At 25.1% G+C, this 23,230-nt stretch overlaps 1 protein-coding gene across 2 annotated transcripts in view; it reads right to left on the reverse strand.

Annotated features, from left to right (window-relative positions):
- LOC145849682 (mRNA-capping enzyme-like) overlaps positions 1-22,710 on the reverse strand; it is a 45,333-nt gene extending 22,623 nt beyond the window's left edge. For both annotated transcript variants that reach the window (XM_082954697.1, XM_082954696.1), the window contains exons 1-8: positions 22,559-22,710; positions 18,826-18,897; positions 11,567-11,629; positions 9,833-9,997; positions 6,536-6,699; positions 6,025-6,074; positions 5,781-5,896; positions 1,239-1,412 (exon numbers count right to left, since the gene is read on the reverse strand). In XM_082954697.1, coding sequence (XP_082810823.1) covers positions 1,239-1,412; positions 5,781-5,896; positions 6,025-6,074; positions 6,536-6,699; positions 9,833-9,997; positions 11,567-11,629; positions 18,826-18,897; positions 22,559-22,695 — 941 coding nt within the window. In that variant the 5' untranslated portion in view covers positions 22,696-22,710. The remainder of the gene's footprint in view (positions 1-1,238; positions 1,413-5,780; positions 5,897-6,024; positions 6,075-6,535; positions 6,700-9,832; positions 9,998-11,566; positions 11,630-18,825; positions 18,898-22,558) is intronic.
- Positions 22,711-23,230: the final 520 nt, after the last annotated feature.

Genomic DNA, 23,230 nt, shown 5'->3' on the forward strand with positions numbered 1-23,230 from the left:
CTACATTTGGAAGGTTTTGACTTAAAAGTCACTGCAATAAAACTGACTTCTTCTCAACATATTTCTCCCATCATGATAAATACTTACATCAGTTTTATTTTCTCCTGCTAATTAATTTCTCATTACAACAATATTTTGCTCCAGTTGATTGATTTTATGATAATAATTTTTTTTTAAATAAAACGGCAAGTGAAACTGCTATTTCATTAAAATATACAAATATTGTAACTAATCTAAACAATACTTTTCAAGCTTTATAAAAAAAGAATTAAGAAAAAAAATTATTTGTCTAAAGTATATTAAATTCATCTTGTGCTAAAATAGAAGAATGACAACATACAAAATGTGCATTGTTTAGTTTACTAAACTTTTTGTTAAAAAAATTTTAAGAGCTTTGTGTTCATTTCATATTTTTCTATTTTAAATTTGTAACATTTTTGCTACAAGTACAAAGTAATGTTTTTATTTCTTTCCTAATGACTTCCACTCACTAACATGTCAACACAAAGTTAATGTTAAAACATTATTGTTCCAATAATAACAAAATTAGCTAAAACTACAGATTTAAAAGTCAAACATTTATATAAGCAAGCACATTAAAACGCCTTAGTTGCAACTTATGTATTACTTTATCATAAAAAAGTCATATAATCTATAGGTATTTTAAATTTATCTATTTTAAGAAAATTAACAAAAACTAAAACTTATAAAATTCTAGGGTTTTAAGGTCTTTTTTTGACTAACTTGTCAAATTCCAGGTTTCCAGGTAAAGTGGCAACCCTGACTAGCGCTGTGTCATTATTTTAGGCCAACCATTTATATAAGCAAGCTCATTAAAACGCTTTAGTTGCAACTTTTGTATTACTTTAGACCACAAAACAGAACTTATAAGAACTGTCAAAAAACTGATTTTAAAAATTATTGTTATGATAAAACGGTATACTATCAAAATCCACCCGCGTTCAAAATCCACCCATTTTTTTTTTAATTTTTACTAATTTATTTTATATATTTTTTGATTTTTTTTTTACTACCACTGTTACCCCTAACCCTTACCCTCGTTCGGTAAGCGGTTGTCAAATTTGACCGGGTGGATTTTAAACGTGTCCCGAAAAAACTTAATTACTATTAAAATAATTTTTCACTAAACGCCAATACCTTTGAACACATGCTTTTTGTGCACACAAAGAAAGTACTCTTTTAGTTATTAAATATATTTTAAAATGAATAAAAAACACCTTACTTTGAAAACCACGTTATCACGATCTAACATATAAACTTTATCTTTTTCCTGTATAAGCATAAGAAAACGTGTTCCATCCGCTTTCCAACTGGTCATATAAGGTTTTTTTGAAAGAAAATCTAAGTTGTTCCTTGTCATAGAAACTGGTTGCGCTCCTAAAAACCCTTTTCTATCAGAAAAATAGTTTTATAGTTATTTTTTATTCGTAATAGTTTAATGTATAACAAAACAATACTGAACATTAATTAATAACTTAAATACCTTGACCTAGAAAGAAACATTTTAAGTTCCTCATTCATATACAGGGTTGCCATACGGATTTGAAAACATTTTTAAGGTTTTCAAAAGTAAAAAAAATCAGTAATTTTTTTTTATAAAATTATCATGAAATATTGAAAAGATACTGTAATGCTACTTTTAGAAATTTTTACAATAAAAAAGTCTTAAGTATTTTAAATTCTTAATAAAATCTGATAAAAATCCGTTTAAATAAAAGTCTTAATAAAAAATGTTTATATTTATATATGAAAAACTTTTCGTATTTAATCTAAGTTTTATCTTTCGCATGAGAAAACTTTTAAAATTTCCACTTTTTTCAAAGTTTTTAGTGATTTTTGTTGAAATTCCAGGTTTTATTGCAACCTTGTATATAGCAAATTCAATATTTTCAGGATAGAATGTACTAATGCATTTTCTTTGATACTTTTAAGCACACTTAAGTTTAAAATTAATTGTATAACAACTATATTGTTAAAGCATGTTAGTCTGAATTCATAAATTATGAAAGAAAAACATGTTTTGAGTCAATGATCGCTAAAAAAAACAAAAAGCTAGTTTCTTTGTTTTGTTAAATTAACTAATGGTACAGTCTAGTGCGCTTTTTTTCATTTAATGATATGCTGTGCACAATTTTTCTTAATTATGAAACTGATGTAATAAATTGACAAATAACAAAAAAAAATACACATAAATCAGTGATTTTCGAATAGCTATGAAGGTTAACTAAAAATATTTTAATAAGCAACAACAAAAAACCCAATAAAAATTCAAAGTTTTAATTACACATTGATTTTGCAATTTAAATGATATTACTAAGGTTCATAATCTAACGAGTTATATTCCAAGTAAAAATTAAAACTTTGTTCAAAAACAAAGTTTAAAACTGAGCATTATCCGAATATATTTTTAAAGATTTTTTTTCGATTAAGATGCTTTTTAAAACAACCACAAGTCATTTAGTAAAATAAGCGATTTATGTCTAACTATGTATTTAACATACTTTTTCCACTATTTATTTTAGTCATTTCGACAAGCTAACGCTCATTAAATAAAATGAAGCTTTGAAACTATTTAAAGATAAATCTTTGTGTAAAGTAGATAAACAAAACATCATAGTAATTCAAACAAGGCTAATTTTTTTGAAAACTGATGGCTAAATTGTAAATAACAATAATAACAACAACAAAACTAATAATAATAATAACAACAATAATAACAATAACAACAATAATAATAATAATAAAAATAAGTGTAATAAAGTGATCTGTCGCATTTTAGTATTCGGATTTAGATCCAGCCGGATAATACATTTTTGTATTCGAATCCGGTTGGATTCTAATTTAAATACAAAAATATAAATTTTAAATTTTTTGGATTTGGTTAGATCACTACTAAAAATACATGACAACTTTAAGTTCTAGAATCGCCATTTATAAAAAAGCTCGAGGACTGAAAGTATGCAAAAAAAAGAGACGATTATCACTTGAAACTATACCAATAATGTGCTATTTTGTTGTTTTATTCAGTTTTAAAATGATCATTTTGATGATTTTGAAAGTTTTTTATGCATCTTATATTTTTATACTTAACTTGAGATTAGCTCTATTCAAACTTAAATAATTATTAATCATTTTAAACTTACCTTTCTTGATGCAACTATTTTAACGAATTATTTATTTTTTTAATTATATACTTCTATTCAATTTATTTGTTAGCAAATTCTAACTTATGAGAGCTAAATGAAAATATTGTAATGGCATAGGTGGTGGGGTAAACCACTTTTTTTGCAATTTAATCTTATTTTATAGAGTTTTAACTAAGCTTTTACAGATTTTAGAAATTCATAATATTTTTTTAGATATAGCAGGACAAAGTCGGAGGCAAAAATAGGTTCCTTATTGGAGGTGCAAACTAAAACGACGAAAAAGACTATTTCAGTAAAAAACTATCTCCTCCTACGTTTTTTGAGATAAATTCCTCAAACTTTCAGGAAAAGTTTCTTGCAATATTTAGATAATTCTGTCGTAAAGAATTTAAAAACCATAAAAACAAAAATTTTATAAAAAAAAAAGATTTTTTATTAAAATTAAAATTTTATATATTTCAATAGTTAATTTAAGTTTATATATTCTTCTATAAGTTAGCTTAACAGTCATATATATTAAAAAATATGGTCACTCATTCAATGACCTTCCGGTCATAATTTGTTGACATTTTATGCTGTTTTCTTGAGTAATTTTATAACTTAAGTCTATTATCCAGTCTTTTAACCTATTGTAAAGATATAAGCCTGGGAATCTGTAAATATCCTAAATAATGTTATATCAGACTACCCTAATTAAAATAACCTTGATAAACTCTTTGCATATAACTAACTTTAGTACTGATAAATATATTTGATACAGCTTATTACACGAGTTCAATTACAATTAAACACAAAAAAAATAAAAAATAAACAACACTCAATTTATACATAGGACAATAGTCGGGAACGGGACAAAATTACATGAAGACAAAATTGTACGAAGGGAATAAATTGCACGAATAAAAAATTGCACAAGGGGACAATATTGCACGGAGGGTCATTTTTGCACGAGAGTAAAAAACCAGAAAAACATTATATATATAAAAAAAACTTAAAGATAAACTAATAAAAAACAAAAAGTTACTGACCGAGGGTAAGGGTTAGGGGTAAAAGTGATAGTAAAATTTTAAAAAAGAAAGAACTAATAAAACTTCTTATAAAAAAAAAGAAATAAAAATAAGTCAATTAAAAAGAAAAAAAAGCTACCGACCGAGGGTAAGGGTTAGTAGAAACAGTGATAGTATAAAAAAAATGACTAATTAATTAATTAATACAAAAACAAGCTACCGACCGAGGGTAAAAGTTAGGGGTAACAGTGCTAGTAAAAAAAAATAAAAATAAAAAATTAACCCGTGTAAAAATGTCTCTGTGCGAAGTTGTCTGCTCGTGCAAAAGTGTCTTCGTGAAAAATTGACCCTTGGTGCAAAAGTTTCTTCGTGCAATTTTGTACGCTCGTGCAAATGGCAGTCACATGTATACCAAAAGCCTCACATATTATAAACTATTTGTTTTTAGTATTGAGACTTGTTTTTTTTTTGTAAACTCTTCTTTTATTCAGTTAAGAAAGCATTTGCACGTTTAATAGCACTACAGATTTAGTTTAACATTTTTTCTCATTATTTTTGCTTTTTTAGTTAATACTGTGTGTATATTTAATAATTTACTGTAACTTTTAGGTAAATAAAATACATTAATCCAGATGTAATAAGTAGAGTTCTTGAAAAATTTGAATACTCAACGTTTAAGCCGAAAAAAACAAGTTGAATAAAAAAAACAACTTTTTAGTTAGCATAACATAGAGTAATTAACTTTATTGTTACAGGATTGCCAAATATTTTTGGCAAATTTTCTCTAGGTTTTTAGGTTACACATTTTAGGGTCTATTTTTAGTTTAAATTTAAGTTTAAGGTAAAAAACTGTTTTAAATAGTATAACGACTTTAAAAAGATATTGTAAAGCTTCTTTAAATGTGTTTTTTAATAAAATTTTTTTTGATGATGACAAAAAATTTCATCTTTACGATACATTTTTTGTGTCAAATCGAAATTTTACTACTTAATATGTAAAATTTGTTTAAATTTCCAGGTTTTTTAATGATTTTCATCAAAATTAAAGGTTGTTTTTCAAAACTTCTTAATTTCCAGGTTTTTTTTAGAATAATGTGTTAAATACCAGGTTTTTCCAGGATTTCTGTTTTTTTGGCAACCCTGTTGTTAGCTATTTATGTTCTAATTACGAGTACAAATTTTATTGGAGCACGATGATTCAATTTTTAACAATTCAAATTCCGATTGTTCAAAATATAATAATTATGATGTGAAATATCTGTTTCAAAAAATAAATAAAAATTTAACAATTTTAATATTACAATTTAACCTACATTTCTTTTTTTCGATAAAAAGATGTTTAAAAAGTATTAAATATGGCAAGTTCCAATAACTATGATTTTTTATTACCATCATAATCTTATTAATTATGCGATTCTTTTTCAAATTAAAATTATTTTTTGAGATACAGCCTTTAAATGATTTCACAATAATTTGAGTTGTCAGAATTTGAGTTTTCATAGAACTTATTTTTTTTATTACTTAAATAAGTGTTAGTTGAAAATAAATTTTTTAAACATTAATGTATAAAAAGTTACAGTACAGCTAATAAGTATTTATGGCTAACTTTCTGCTTTTTAACATTTTTTTCACAGTGTTTTGAACTTCAAAAACTATATCACAGTTCGTAACTTGATCGACTCCAGAAATATTAATATCATCTATGAACGATTTCTTGACAATCTGTATTTCATATAATAAGTATTATTTTCATTTTTTTAAATTTTTTTAGCAACTTGGTTTTTAAAACCAAAAAAAAGGAACTGTTAATAAATTTATTATGTGGTGTTTCATTATAACTTTAAACTAACTTTAATGTTTCGATTTTTTGATTGCATACCATTCTCATCGTGTTCTTCTTCTGAATATAAAAAGCTTATAATGTATAATATTTTATTTTATAAAAAGTTTTACAGCAAAAAGTTGAAGTTTCATACAATAATTTGCTTACAAAATCAATAAATAAAAATCACCAATAAATACTTCGTACTAAATACTTTGACACGTATGTTTTATACAATAGTTAAATAAAACTTTGTTTATACATAAACGTTTAAATATAGACAATAATTGCTAGTCTTTTGTAAATTTATACAATAAACAGTCTTTTAAGTTTTATACAAGTTACTATTACTACTATAAATAAAATCTTGAAAACAAAGTTCAATTTAAGAATTAGAATAGTCTTCAAATTAAATTTAAGACACTTAAATTGGTATTTACTATTTTACTTGTATATATAAACTTTAAAATAAATACTTAAATAATAGTTCAAATTGTAATTAAAATTATTTTAAAATTTAAAAAATAAGTTTTACAGACCTTCATCTTCGTCATCACACTCTGTATGCCACGCAGGTAACTGTGGAGGATCCGGAAAAATATCTTCACCCGGATGGTATTTTTCATACAGCTCTGTTATATAACCTTCTTTATATATTCCTGGTTGTCTTGCTTTGCAGAACTCTTTAAATGCTGCATCTAGGCTATATAAAACAAATTGTAAAGATGTGACGTAATTAAAAAGTTCATTTTATAAAATCAAAATTATATTGAAAACAAATTTAATGTTGAGCAAGTATACAACACTTTAGGAGTTTTCGTAAACAAATTATTGAATATATAATTTTAGTTTTTAAAATTAGGAGTTAATAATGCGTATATAAAGCGTTTGATTTTCGAGGTAGGTTAGTGCACGTTAATTAATAAAACCAGTTATGCTGTTAAATAAACTTGTTCGTTATATATATCCATGACAATATTGTAATGCTGTTAGCAAACATGTAATATCTTATTAACCTTTGAGTAGATAAAAATAATTTGTCAATTTAAATTTTTTTATCACAACCATATTTTTTCCAATCAGCAGTTTGACTGAAATTGCTTTCAACGTTGGCTCTTAGCGATGGGAAATTACCAAAGCTATCTTAATCGAAATAAATATTTTATTTATCCTTACCTAAAACTTCATTTTTAACATGCTCCTCTTATATTTGTGAATGAAATCAAATCTCCTGACTAGAAAATAACACTGACAACTATATTATGATCATTTAATCTTACTAACTTAACTGATTAAGTGGCTTTGACTTATATAAGTTCTATTCTAATAATACAAAACAATAATTCTACAAAAGAGATCAAAAAATACTTAAAAACTTCAACACTGACTTATTTTGAATAAAAATTGCATATAAACTGACATTTTTAGAATCCTTTAGACTAGTGGGTGAGCAGTATATAGCCGGCGATGTATTTTTTAGCATGAAAATATATTGTGCAAATAAAATGAAATTAAGATTTCTAAAAAACACTAATTTAATATGTGCTTACTGTTTAAAACTTTCTACTCAGTAACATATACAAATTTCAATTAATCAACTTTCTACTCAGTAACAAATTTTATTTTGTTACAATTAAGGGCATAGGGGGGGATAAAAAACACTTTTAATTTAGTCTTATGTTTTACATAATTAGATAAGCTACTTGTTACTTTTTACCGTTAGTTAAAACTACATGTAGTAAATTTTGAGATATAAGCGATCAAAGTTAGAGCATTCAATAGGTTCTTTATAAGAGGCGCAAACTAAAAGGGCTAAATAGACTATCTCACTAACAACCTATCTCCCACTTCAGTTTTCGAGCAAATGTTTTTAAAACTTTTCAGAGGGAATTTAAAAAATTTAAAACAACTTGTATGAAATTTTCTTTTTAATTTTTTTACGAAAAACTTTTTATAAAAAACAAAAATATTTATTATTTTAATAACTTTGGTCATAATCTTTTTTATGAGTTTTTTTTTAGAAATCCGCTTCCTACAAGTTGTTTGTAACATTGAAAAGTACATTTCCTCGAAATTTAAATTACATTGCTCTAAAAAATGACGGTAAGTTGAATGAGGATATAGATTTTAAGTGAACTTGTCTAACATTCGAGCAAATCGCCCTTGGAAATTTTTGATTCTGTACGATTGTATTGGATTTTCTTACAAAATTTGTTATATCTTAAAAGTTAATTGACTTTTTTTTTCTATAAAAAGTATCTAATAGTATAAACTCTTAGCTTTAAAATAAGAGCATATGTTTATTTTTGTAAAAAAAATGTTTAACACCCTATGCCCTTAAATATTTACTGAGTTTTTTTCTTCTATCTATAGTTAAGTTTTTCAAAATTACTCTCATTTTAAGCCAGTTTTACAAAGTTGCCATAGACTTTTTTTTATTCCATTTTTTAAAACGACAAGCTATTTTGTCAATTTTTAGTATGAAATGAAATTTAGAGTAAAAAACTGTCTTAAATAGAATAAAAATATTAAAAAGATACTGCAGTGCTACTTACAATGTGTTTTGTAATAAAATAAAACTCTAAATGATACAAAAATGTTTATAGTATATGAAAGATTTTTCGTACTTAATTTAAGCTAAACTATTTACAGGTTTAGAAACGGTTTTAAGTTTCTAGCTTTTTAGTGATTTTTGTTCAAAATTCCAGGTTTTTCCAGGAACCTATATTTTATGGCAACCCTGTTAAATAAATGTTTTTTGATTAAAGGTTTTATTTATTTTTATGTCTGTTAACTTTTAATTTAAATATACTTTCGTAAATTCAAAATAAATTTTTGTTAGTCTACTGAATTCTGATTTTTTTTAACTTACAAATCAAGGTAATTGTACAACATAAATAATTTAGAAGAAATAAAAACTATACCGAAGTCTGTTGTAATACGATATAAACAGCTAATTGTTATTTTGAAACAATTACTAGATTAATTACTAGATGCTCTAATACTTTTTATTGTATTTTGGTAGGATTATCAAAGTAAAATTCAAAAAACGTAATGTATATAAATAAACCAAATGAGTAGAAATAAATAAGGGGGAAATGGTTTAGAATGAAAACATTCAGATGGACACTAACTCGAATATAAGCGTAAATTAGACAATAAAAAGTCAGATTGTAGTTGACTTAGTGGATAAATGATTGGATTGGAAATGAAAGATTTCCCTTTTTATTTGTAAAATAAAAGAAAACGTAAGTTCAGACTTTTTACAAATTTCTCAGAAAGTTTTTTAAAGATTGATAAATAAACAAGAACAATACTTTAAAATTCAATTTAAAATTTTGATTTATAGAGTTGTATATTACTTATTTTTTAATTTATTATTATTATCTTTAAGGTTACTTTTTTTTGTCTAAACTAAATTTTAGTGTTTTTTTAATGAATGAATTGTGTATATACAATAGGGATATTAATAATGTACGCACCTTGAACCAGGAAAAAATGTGTACTTTACATGAAAGCTTCCTTTACAGACTTAAAACAAACTTTACCCTTTTCATGGGAAAAAGTAGCTAATATCAAGTTATTTTTCAAAAAAATACTGTCTATTCTACTCTATTTTAGAATCATTAAATATATCTTTTTGTTAGAAACAATTGTGTTTTATAGGCATTAATCATATTAAGATTATGCTTTCTTTCATCTAACTTCATTCGTTTTCATTCAAAACATTTTTTTCTCACTCAATATTAAATTTGGTGCGTACCTTACGCGGATTATCGATGGCTATATGTATTTCTTAATAAAAGTTAGTAAATATTTTAGACAATATAAACTACCTCCAATCAAGTTTTTCCACCAAATAGGATATTATAAGAAATCCTGTTCTGTTAAATCCATGGGTACAATGCACTCCTACTATTTTACCTGGATTATTTCTTCTAAAAGTATCCACAATTTGGTTAAATAATTGCACTGTATTCGCATCTGGACATTCACCATGTCTAAGATTTGAAAATAAGAACAAAATCTCAGAATTATTTAAAGTTTTTTAATAAGTATTTAAGCTTTTATACAACAACAACTTAAGTACTAACCAGGGTTGCCAAACATTTTTAGCAAATTTTTCCAGGTTTTCTAAGTTTTCTTAATGTTTAAAAGTATACATTTTTGAGTTTATTTTTAATACAAAGTTAAGTTTTAGGTAAGAAACTGTGTTAAATAGAATAAAAACATTGAAAAGATACTTGAAAGCTATTTTAAATGTGTTTTTTAGTAAAAAAAAATATTTTTGTTGATAAAAAAAAATTATCTATATGATAGATTTTTTGAGTCAAATCGGAATTTTACTACTTGACATGTTAAAACTGTTAAAAATTCCTTTTTTTTTTTTAATTTCTCAAATTCCAGGTTTTTTAGCCTAAATTTTTAAACTCTTGGTTATTCCTGGTTTAAAGGTTTTTTAGCAACCCAGACTAACGTCATAAATTATGATACCTATAGCATTAAGTTATACAGACACTTTTTTAAGCAGGTGGAAGTACTCAATAACAATATTAATCTAACATTTTACTTGAAGACTAAAAAAATTAAAAAAGTTAATCAAAAAAAAAAAATTAAAGAAAGCTAACTTATAATTTTTTACATTGTAACATTTCATCCATATAGTTCCAAGTTTAATTATATTATGATTCCTATAGTTTAATCTAACAATTATAAGGGCATGGTAGAAGGGTAAATCTTTTTTTTCCAGGCTTAATCTTAATTTGTAAGGCTTTGACCAAGCTACAGGTTGCTCTTTATAGGTTTTAAAAAATCAAAATATAAAATATATAGACGATTAAAGTCGGAGAGTAAATTAAGTTCCCTATGGGAGGCACAAACTAAAACAGCGAGTAAATAGTCAGTAAAAATATATCTCCTCCTACGTTTTTTGAGATAAATACCTCAAATTTTTTGAAATGTTCCTTGCAATACTATTAAAAAAAACTTGTCTTTATAAATTTATTAAAAAGTTTAACTTTAAATTTTTATGACAAAAAAAAAACTTTTTTTAAACAGTATTTTTGTCATAAAATATCTATTATTATTTAGTTTAACAGACTATCTCTCAAAAGTTTATTTGATTTTTTTTAATTTGTAAAATAGAACTTTAGCTTAGTTAAAACTGTACAAAATAAGATCAAGCTGAAAAAATGTGATTTACCCCCCCTACCCTATGCCCTTTTACGCATAAATAAATGTTAAACATTCATTAAATATTTATAGAAACTTAAAAAAAAACTTTACTTATATATTGTGTATGATTTTACTTTGTATAATTTAATGTTAAAAATTTAGTAAACTATACATTAATGAATACTCAACAAAAAAAAAGTGACAAATTCCACTTTTTTTTCTTTTATACAGTTTACTACAGAAAATTTCGTTTTTTTTTTAAGCTTTTATCGATTAGGCTGGAAAAATTATTATGTTGCTAACAATCAGAATAATTTTCAACGGTAGTGTTTTAAGTCCTGCAATTGAACTTAACAGAAATAATTCAATAAAACTTAACTTAGGCTAGTACTCACCCCTTGCAAGCAATTTTTTTATGGAGAATACCTTCGGATTGGAAACTATCCGGTGAATAGTATCTAAAAAGCAAAAAGTAGTTATAAAAAACGTTAGTACATAGAATTATTTCTTTAAAAAGTATATACGATGTTTTTAATTAACTCTTTGTAATTAAAACTCTTAAAGTAAAAATGTTTTTATTTTATATAAGTTAACACGAATATCAAAACAAACATATCTAAAAAGTTTTCTTCTTTTAATGAATCTTTATAAGTGTACATCCTAACTATTGAAGTTATATATCTAAGAAACTAAATAAACATTCCTTGTTTTTCCAACAACTCTAAATTTGTTTCACTAATTTAATTTATGAAACTTTTACTTGATTTTACCTAAATGGGATTACTCAAATTACTTAAGACTTATTTAAGGGCATAGGTTGGTCCACCTTGGGTTTAAAAGTTGATCTTAAAATGTGGAGTTTTATCTAAGCTGCCAGCCATTTCAATCGCTTAACAAAATTTCAGGTAACTTTCAACATATAAGCGTTTCTTACTTGTATTTAAATTTATTCAATGCAAGATTTTTTTAACTTAAAAAAAAAAAATTTATTAAAAAAAGCATATTTTTTTGTTTTATTTACCTAAACTATTAATATTTTTTTAACCCAACATTCAAAGTCTTCTAAAAAAATTAAGAAAATTTTCCTAAAAATTTGATGTTTTTGGCTCATAACATGAAGGAGAAGATATATTTTTAGTGAACTTTTGAATTTACAAGAAAATAGGTTATGAAATAATTGCAGACATACGCTTATATTGGAAACTTTTTACAAAAAAATATATATCTCAAAATCTTATTAAATTTTTTATATTTTGTAAAAACTGAATTAAAGCTTATAAACATAGTTTTAGCTTTAATATAAAAACCAATGTTAAACTAAATAAAAGAAAAAATAAGTTTGATCTCCCCTATGCCCTTAATTAAATACTGTTATAAAGCATATGCGCGGATGTCATCTTGAGCTTTATTGTTTTTAGAAAGAACTAGTGATCTAATTGATACACTAATTAGAATATGGCCAGATCCGGATCTTTTTTAATCTAAAATCGGGCCAAATCCGGATCTTTTTTCAATTGGGATCCGGTCGGATCCTGATTATAAATATTTGAAACTTTATGTAGTTTTAATAGAAAATAAAGTTAGAAAAATGTAATATTGTAAATCACTAGTATAGTTAAGAATGTTTAATCGTATATCTTGTTTAATAAAAAACACTAAGATACTGTTCAACTGTTTTATTTTTTTTTAACTAAGAAATAAAATATTAAACGTTTTAAAACAAGAGAAAAAAATTATTGGATGCTAAATCTCTGTTTAAGTTTTAAGATATGGTTTTAAGCTACTTCTGAACTTGAATTTTTTACCTTGTATGATGTAAAAGAAAAATAAATTATATGTTAAATTAGTGATATACTGGATCCGGCTAGATCCGGTTCCAGATCTTTTTTCTAATTTAAGATCCGGCTAAGTCCGGATCTTGAATCTTTTAAATTTTATGTAGCTTTGGTAGAGAACAACCTTATAAAATTTAACTATTATAGTACCATTAATTAGTAAAAATTGTTTTATTTTTTTATTTAAAAAAACACAATGTTATAGTCTAAATATTGTATTTTAAGACTAGGAAAAAGAATGTTGTAAAAAAAAATCTACTTAGATGAAATCTCTGTTAAATTTTAAGCTACTTTTACGACTAAACTTGAATTTTGTACATTGTATGACGTAAAAGAAAAAAGAAATAAATGTAAAAGTACTTCAAAAGAAAAAACAAACTTTATTTATTTTAATTATGCTAAGATTTACATCATACTTTTATTTATAAAAGTTTTAACTATAAGATGAACAATAACTTCTTTAGCAACTTCTTACATATATAAAAGTAACTAATTTAGTAAATAACAATTCCTCATATCACCGCCATCGAGCTACAAAGAAACCTATTTTTGTTTTTTCAAGTTGCTATAAAGATATCAAAGTTTATCGCCAGTTTTTGGAAGCAATTAATTTCGCTATTGTTCGTACAAGTTACCAGCTTCTGAAATTAACTTTTTAGAATAAGCAGAAGATGGTGGTGCCAAAAGATACCTTCTTGGAAACCTGGCAAGATGTGTGTATTTTTTCTTGTTTGAATTTCACCGAGAAAAGACTTCAGCTTCTTTAACTTATTCAGCAGCTAATTTTTTCAGCCAAAAAAAACTTAATTTCTGTCTCTATCTCTTGATCAACTTAATCTTGTTGCTCATTTTCGTGAGTGTCCGATTTAAATGTAAAATAGAACAAAAATTAACTTTTGGGAACTTTTTTCTATGTTTTCTGTTAAGGTTGCCGAGGTTGTAGAACTACTTTAAGACTATAAACTTTATGGTTAAAAACTTTTAGTACTGCTGCGGGATTACACTTGTTAGTAATGAATTGTTTTTACTATTCTGCTGCATTACTATCTAAAAAGGGTCGAGCAGTTCATTAAGGAGACTAACAAGTTTCCATTTATCAACTATAAGAATATTATCGTGTTTCAACTTTTTGTTAGCCACATAGTTCTGGACACTTGTTTTTAATTTTTCTAATCTTTTCAGCATATGATAGATTGATTTCCACCTTGTTTCAACCTCTTACACAAGTAGCAAGGCTTTTTGCATTGACACTGATGAACCTAAGTGACCTGCATATTTTTAGTTTCTCGCACGCTGTAGAAGAATGATTAAAGTGGCCAACAGTTTGACAAGCCTTTGCTGTTAACACACTTATCTATATTATTTTCTGAAAACAGTGAATCTTTTATTATTAGTTAAGCGTGTGAATGAAACAGGGTGCTGAAGAGGATTCTAAGAACAACATACCAGCCTTCATGTTAAATGCCTTGTCACTCAGAAAATTTTGTTGAACAATTGCTGCCTCTTAAAGTTTCAGTAACCAAATCTTAAATGAGCTGTATTTGTAGATTTTTTACATTATTTAATATAACTTAATGAGAATAAAATAGTTAAATTGAATTATAAAGACTTTTAACCAATTAAAATACATCAAAAATTGAATATATATTTTATATAACAAAAGAAAATATTATAAGTTTATAAATAGATATAAATTAAAGAGTCATTAGAACAATCTAATCTGCAAGAAACTTTAAATTAACAGTTTACTATTTGTAGTCTAATGAATGTATGTACCTGTATGTTATTGACAACAAATAACTCAATTACTTCAACTTCAATTATTCTAATTTTATATGTATCTAAAATTCAAAACACAACAAATAAGTATATAAAACTGAAAGAAGCTGATTGCAGAAAACAATTTTTTTTTAAACTAACTGGACCCGGATCCAGCCAAATCTCAGCTAGGATCCAGTTCCGGAAGTTTTTTAAACTTAGGATCTGACCGGATGTGGTCATTGATCTTTTGTAAAAGTTAGTATCCGGCCGGATCTAGTTCAAAGCAAAAAATTGCCAGTTCCGGCCGGATCCAGATTTTGGATCCGGTAGATCACTAGTTAAAATTCTAAAACATAACAAACTTAAATTATTTTTGTGATTAGCTTAAATAAAGGTTTTATCTACAAAAATTAGAATTAAAAGATGAAGGCTAACTTCTTTAGCAACTGTTAAGATATATAAAGTTAAGTAATTTAGTAAGTTATATTTACTCATATCCACGCTGTTAAGCTAGAAAGAAGCCTATTCTAACTTTGAAAAGATGTGAAGAAATAAAAGGTTTTGCCGGTCTTTCAAAGCACTCGACTTTGCTTTTGTTTAACAGCTCCAGAATAAACAGAAGATGGAGGTGCTGAAAGATTCTTCCTTGCAAACCTGGCGAGATGTGGGTATATTTTCTTGTTTGACTTCCACCAAGATAAGACTTCAGCTTCTTTAATTTTGTCATGTTAAGTTTTCTTCATCAAAAAAAAAAAAAATTTCCGTCTCAATCTCTTGATCAAATGAATCTTGTTGCTCACTTTCATGAGTGGCTGTACCTGTTTCTGTTTCAAACCTTGAATAGAACGATAAAAATCGTTGGAAACGTTATTTGTAGATAGTTAAATTTTTGGATCGTCAGGGAGTATAAAAGTAAAGTGACTACTTTGATCAGTCTCACAACAACTATGCTTTTTTACTTATGTTATAATTTCAACAACCTTCCAACTTCCTGTTAGAGAATAGGAGGCAAAAAGTAAAGTCGACACTGTGGGCAACAGTTGTTTTAGTTTGCGCCTCTGACTTTGACTTGCTAAATCTCAAAAATTATTTTGAATTTTTTAAATCTGTAAAAAGCATTTTGTAGCTTAGTAAAAACTATATAAAATAAGATCAAAAACCAAAAAAGGGTGTTTACCCCCCCCCCCCCCTATGCCCTTGAAGAGCATTTTATATTTAATTTCAGGAAGTCAGCAGTGTCAGCTGGTGCAGTGTCTGTTATTTTTAGTTAATTTTGTTAGAAAAAAAACAATAAGTAGATGCTTTGTTGTCTTAAATTCTATTATACTGATTAGTAATTATGTTGTTCATTTATCTCAACTTTTTTGTTATCACGCACTAATAGCATTATTCTAGAGTTCAGTTAATAAATTTGAATCTCATTTTACTAACCAATGATAATTTTTCTGCTGTTCTATCTCCTCTTACCCGTAAGAAACTTTGGTATACTAACAAAATCCACCCGCGTTCAAAATCCACCCAATTTTTTTTTACATTTTCTTTATTTACTAATTAATGTTATATATTTTTTAAACTTTATTTGTTTATTTTTTATATTTTTTTCACTATCACTGTTACCCCTAATCCTTACCCTCGTTCGGTTAGCGGTTCTAGAATTTGACTGGGTTTATTTTGATCGGGTGGATTTTGAACGAGTACCAAAACTTTATATTGCGAGAGTAAAACTAATAATTAAAATTAGATATCAGTGCAGTAAGTTTTTGTAATAAAGTTTTATCAAATTTATTCAGCGCTTCAAACTATATAAAAAAATATTTACATAAAAAATGATGTCTAAAAAAGTGCTTAACATTAAAAATAGTAAAACTACATAAAAAAAGTAAATTTCATGTTGTTTACTGACCAGTTTTTGACAAAAACATGTCTGATCATACAGTAAGCCAAAATCAGGTTTAACTATAAAGGAACTAAATTTTGTATAGAATAAAATTCTTACAATACATAAAAGATATCTTTTAAATATTTTCATATGTTAATGTACCCAATATTATACATATTGAATTTTTTAAGATTCTACAAACCCATATAACTTATATAGCAACACTTGAATTAAAGTAAAATTTTTCAGACTTTAAGTGCTAGCTCTCTTAAATTGTATTAATATGTCCTTTTTTTACTAATAAAAAGGCTTAATTTAAAATTAAAAATTAGGTAAGTTAAACTCATATTTTAAATGTTTTCCTTTTGTAAGTTTTAAAATTTTAAGTAGATATTAAATACTAAGCTTTGGTAATAAAAACGAACACTTTCAACTGAAATTATTCTACGAAAATTAAAAATATTTACTCTTTATTTAAACTAATAAATATAAATATTTTATTTTGTACAAAATACAAATATATTAGCCTTAAATTGTTTCATCCAATTTAGTAATAAATAAGAAAGGGTTGCCACTAGTTTTTTCAAAAGGTTTTACTTTTTTTAATTTTACTGTTTTAATTATACAAATATACTGTAAAGCTACTTCAAATGTGTTTTTTAAATAAAAAAATTAATGACAAAAATTTTTATCTATATGGTAGATTTTTTGTGTCAAATCAAAATCTTTTACTAAACATGTAAAAATTGTTTAAAATTCCAGGTTTTTCAAGGTTTTTTTTTTTTAATTTCTAAAATTCCAAAATTTTCAGGTTTTTTTTTGCCTAAATTGTCAAATTCTAGGTTTTCCAAGTTTCCAGGTTAAGTGGCAACCCTGAAAAGAGGTAAATTAAAATAATTATTATTTATAAAAAATTAGTCCTATTTTTCTAAAAACTTGATAAATTAGAAAACTAAATGTCATATAGTTATTTGCCTTAACTAAAAAAGAATGCTCAATTTACTGGGATGTCTGCATGGTTGCCACTGATCAAGCTGATTTCCTGACTTTTTCCTGACTTTTTACCAAAATTTTCCTGACTTTTCTATTTCAAACTCTTAAATTAAACTTATTCTAAAATACATAATCTAACACTTGAAACTATATTAAGCTTTCAATCTAATTTTAATACAGGTTAAAAACAACAGTTTTTTGCTGAATTCTATGAAACTTCTAGTACATCACTTAAACCATCTGTGTATGATTTATGTTTGTAATAAACAGCTCTATCAGCAAAATACTTGTTTTATCACCTTATAAACACAGCTTGTCTGAAAAAAGACACAATTTTTTAGCATTTCCTAGCATAAATGTATCTAGATAAACAAATGACATATAAGGAACTTTTACAATTTTTGTGTATACATCACAGTTTCACTATGGAAGTGCCCTTGCTACAGATCATCAATATTAAAAAGCTTACAAAACCTGCTTGTTCAAGTAGGGTACTTGTTCAATATGTTAATAGAAAATTTTTGCAGTTTTATAAAGGATATTTTACTAATTTATACCAGGTGAAGCCATTGGAAACAAAATTAAATATTTTTGTAAAATTAAAGGAAAATTTTGAATTTTTTTTTGACTTTAAAGGACTTTTAATCAATTTTTACCATTTGAAGGCTTTGAAAAACAAGGACATTTTGTAAATTTAAACTGACGAAATCTGATTTTTTTTTTAATTTTACAAAATTTCCTGACTTTTTTTCAAAACTACCCATTTTTACCTGACTTTTGTCATTTTTTAAATTTTTCCTGACTTTTCCTGATTTCCTGACTTTTCCTGACCGAGTGGCAACCCTGAAAGAGCTTATTTAAATAGATCTATGCAAACTGTATATTTTATTCGCAACCGGTTTCGGTGGCAAGAGATTGCGACCTTTTCAATTAAAAAATAAAATATGAAACTGCATATAACAATGATAGTTATTTAAAAACTTGATGTTAACAACATTAAACTAAATATTTACAACATTAAAAAATAGGAACTATTTTTTAAAACAAAAAATTATTTATTAAATTTTTTTATTGAACTTTAATTAGTATTTAAATAATGCTTAAACTTAAATTTATAAATGTTACTCTGTTTGTAAGGTTTAGTAAAATGTGCTTTGTAATAGTTATCAAAATTTTATTCTATTACCTTTTTGAGTTGGTCAGATCAATTACTAAGCCTACATTGCAGTTACTTCGAGACAACATTCCAGGGTTAAACCTGTTTCATTATTATATATTAAGGTTGATAGAAAAATATAGAAGCTATTTAACTCTAACTTGTGGGACCAAATACTTATATCAGAATTGCAAAAAAGTATTTATTTTTAACATTTTCTCCCAACTTTTTTTAAGAGGATACTGAAGAGCTTCAAGCTTTTGATAAAAAAAAATTAAACACAATTGATTAAACAGCTATAATAAATGAATTTGTATTTCTGACATAACTGTTTACACAATAAAACTGATAGATAAATATATTTGACTAAAAAATGCATTTTACTTAGCAAACTTATAAAACTTCGAACAAATTATTATTTTTCAATTGTGAAAAATAAAGATTACAAAAATTAATGAAATCAAATTTAAGCACTTTTTTTTTGTTAGTTAAAAACAACATTAGCAGTTGTTTGACCAGATTAAAGGACTTAAACTTTTTAGCAGTAGAAAAGATACAAGATTGCAACTCTATTAAACAAACTAAATAAAGTAAAATACAGCTCTTAAATAGAAGAATAATATTAATTTGATTAAATTAAAAACTTGATAGTGTATTATATTTAAAGTTAGGGCTTTATTAGATTAAATATTAATGGATGGTAACTGAAAAAGACTGACATAATTTTACTAGATTTACAATGTAGATAGTCAACTTAATTTTGTATAATTAGTAAAATACTTTACTAAATCAAAATGTTGAGGTTTTTAATATATTTTAATTGCATGTTATGTCAGTATTGTTAAAATGATTACAAAAAAAAAATTAGAGTTTTCAGATCTACAAAATATTGCTCTTGGGAAATATAATAAAAGCACTTTATTTACAAATTTGATGAATTTAAAAAACTTGAAAAATGGTGTATCTTACTTCTGAAAAAATAAAATCTATCAACCAAAAGAGTGTTTAGATTATTTGTATGGTATTACGACAACATAGTTTATTTTCTAAGATGATTAAAAATTAACCAAATAACTGTAACAATTATGTAATAATTACCAAACAACACTTTGAAAAAAATCTATAAATTAGTTTAATTTCTTACAAAATTAATAGCTACCAGTAAATGTTTACCATTAGTTAAAACTCTGAGTAACTTTGGAGATATAAGCATTCAAACTTAGAGAACTAAATAGATTCTTAAAAGAGGCGTTAACTAAAAAGGCAAAAATTGTCTACACCACTTAAGACATATATATTCCTTTAGTTTTTAAGCAACTGTTTTAAAATAATTATAGTGTAATATTTAATAAATTTTTAACAACCTGTTAAATACCGTTATTTTTCTTAATTATTTTTAAATAAAATTAAGAAAAAAAAAATATTTTATATTGGTCAGATTTTTCTTACACTGCTTACTACAATTTGTTTTCAAAATTAAAAAGAACATTTCCTAAACATTTGAAGTACATTGATTTGAAATTGAATAAGGAGATACATTTTTAATAAATTTCTTATAATTCCGATAAAAAAGGTCTTGAAAATTTTTAATTTTGTATAGTTGTATTGGTTTTTTACACGACTGGTTCTCAAAAGTTAAGTGTGAGCAATCAATATAAAAATAATTGATAATATTCTGAAGCAGTTACATGACAATTCAGGCTCGGAAAACTAATTTCAATTTTATTGTTTATAACTAAATTTACACTATATTATTATAAGTTTTTAGCAAGATTATTCTGATGATGCGCTAAATGAAATTAATTAATAAACATTTTTTTTAATGAGTGACTTATTTTTAAATTTTTTAGTTAAAACCAGTACCAAAACCAAATTATTTGAAAATATACTGTCATGCTACGTTAAAAGGGTTATAGAACACATAAAATTTTAAATGAAACTAAAAAAGATATTGCATATGATAGATTATTCGTATACAATAAAAATTGCATTACTTTACTTGTAAAAATTGTTTAAAATTTCTGATTTAATTGATTCTTATTTATTTTTAATCAAAACGCTAAGTTTTTCCAGTTTTTTTGTTTGCCAAATTGTCAAACTACATGTACTCCAGGTAACATATCAAACTTAAAAGATTATAGAATTCTTTTTTTTTTTTAATTCACTCTAGTTAATCTGTCTTTTCTTTATCTATTGTACTTATACAAAAGAGTAACTGTTTTAACATGATTTACAACCTTTTTGTTAATCTAGTTAAAAAGTTTCTGCTAAGAATTAATGAATATAACTTAATACAAATTGTGTTAATGAGTAGTTATATAAATTACTGATAACACATAAAAAATAAAACCATGAACTATAATATTTAAACAGTTGTAGTTTAAAGGTAAAAATAAACTTCTTTTAGATAAACAAAATAAATATAAATTAATAAATCAAAAAAAATAAATGTCATAAAGTAAAAGAACTAAGAAGAGCCATAGAGAGATAAAGCCTATTTTTACATGTTGATCTTATTTTAAAGAACTAACAGTTGCTTTGTATCCAATAAATAAAACTAAAACTAGTTTTTGAGATACAAGTGCACAACATCGGAGAACTTGGTAGTTTTTTTTTTTTTTTGGAAGAGCAAAGGCATTAAAGCAAAACAAGAATATTTTGTTAAAAATATATCTTCTCCTACAGCTTTTAAGTAACCCTTTTCAAAAATTTTAAATCAAATTTTTAAAATGTACAATAATATAAATTTTTAAAGCTTTAAGTTAAAATTTATATCTAAAGAAAAATTTATTTGACTTTTCTATTCTTATGGTACAAAACTTCTAACTTTTATTATTTTATACTTATTACAATAGATTATTTTGTTAAAATGAAATTTGCAGCTGCTGAAACTTTGAGGTCAAAAGCTAAAAATAAGATAGATTTTTAGAAAAGTTTCTTAGAAAAATAAGAATGAAAAAGTTCATTCCAATGGCTGTTTCTATAACTATTTTCAAATGACTTTGTTTCAAAATTAGATATTTTTTTATCTTCTTGAAAAACTAACTTCAGTTTAGATTAAACTTAAACCGTTTATATAAGAGTAGTTTTTATTTTAAAAAATCCCTAACACAGTTTTAAATTGGATTTATTTGACTAGACTTTTAGAAAATTTATTTAAAATTTGCCTGAACAAAATTGAACAATACAATAAAGACTAACATGAGTTACAGGGTTCCCACTAAAGTTTCAAAAAAAATTATAAGGAAATCCATTAAATATAGCAAATTTATAAGGATAATCAAAAAAAATGAATTTTAAACTTTGCAAACATATGTTAAAGTTAAATATATCATTATCCGTTTATAAGGCTAGTCTTAATAAGAAATTTACAAAAGTTTGAGGGTTAAGCTATAATTTTAGTCAAATTAGCAAATTTTAGACAAATGGTGTTTTATAAAAAAGGACTTTTTTTATTCTCTAGGTGGCTCCATAGATTCACGGTTTTGTACAGAGATTGCAAAAAATTTTTTAACGTGTTTTTCACCACGTGGCGTCCCGGTTTTGTCTTTTAAATTTCAATCAACAAGCAAAAAAACGATATTTATAGAGATTTCTAGGAGTTTTCACACAATTTTCAATTTTTTATAGGGGTTTTTCAGAATATTGCAATTTTATAGGTAATTATAGGGAAGTGGAAACCCTGGAGTTAGCCAAAGTTAGTTGCAACCTTAACAATAGTATTATAAATATAAATACTAAAAATTATCCAAATTTCAACTACTTGTATTGATCTTCGACTTTAAATTTATCATCTAGAGGTGTTTTAAAAGGAAGAAAGATATCTATTACTGGTTCTCCTTTTCTTGGGCAATGTAACCACCTTGGTGGTAATGAATTTTGTTTTAATTTATAACTCATAGTTTTTACATAAGTTGATCTGTATAAAAATAAAACATTTTTTTTACTTTATAAATTCCATGTATTTCAAGTCTTAATGACTTTTAGTAAAAACTATTTTGCTATACTATATAGTAGATATTGTAATTTGCTTTAAATTAAACAACAGAGGTTTTCAACATAAGTATCTTTGAGGAGACAAATTATAAAAACAGTAATACTAATAATTTTTTGGTATATTTTTCATTCTAAACATAAGTTTTTAAATCATAAGTTTTTCTGTATTTCTTTTAATTATTTTTTATCATTTTTAAATTACTTATTTTTATTTATAATACCTTCTATTAGTTTGTTCAAAAAATTTTCTCTCCTTTATTTTAATAACTGATGATCTCTTATAAATACAATAAACAAAAACATCAGGAAAATCTGCAGAGCAGAAGCCTGGACTTTTGTATGCTGTGAGAAAAGCTCAAAATTAAGAAAAGGGTTAATTATACCGATTTGATCATCAAAATACAAGCCTTCATTAGACTGAGACTGGTTTCGACCTTAT

The sequence above is a fragment of the Thalia democratica genome, chromosome 2 (assembly GCF_965202585.1).
Source record: "Thalia democratica chromosome 2, ktThaDemo2.hap1.1, whole genome shotgun sequence".
NCBI classification, from domain to species: Eukaryota; Metazoa; Chordata; class Thaliacea; order Salpida; family Salpidae; genus Thalia; species Thalia democratica.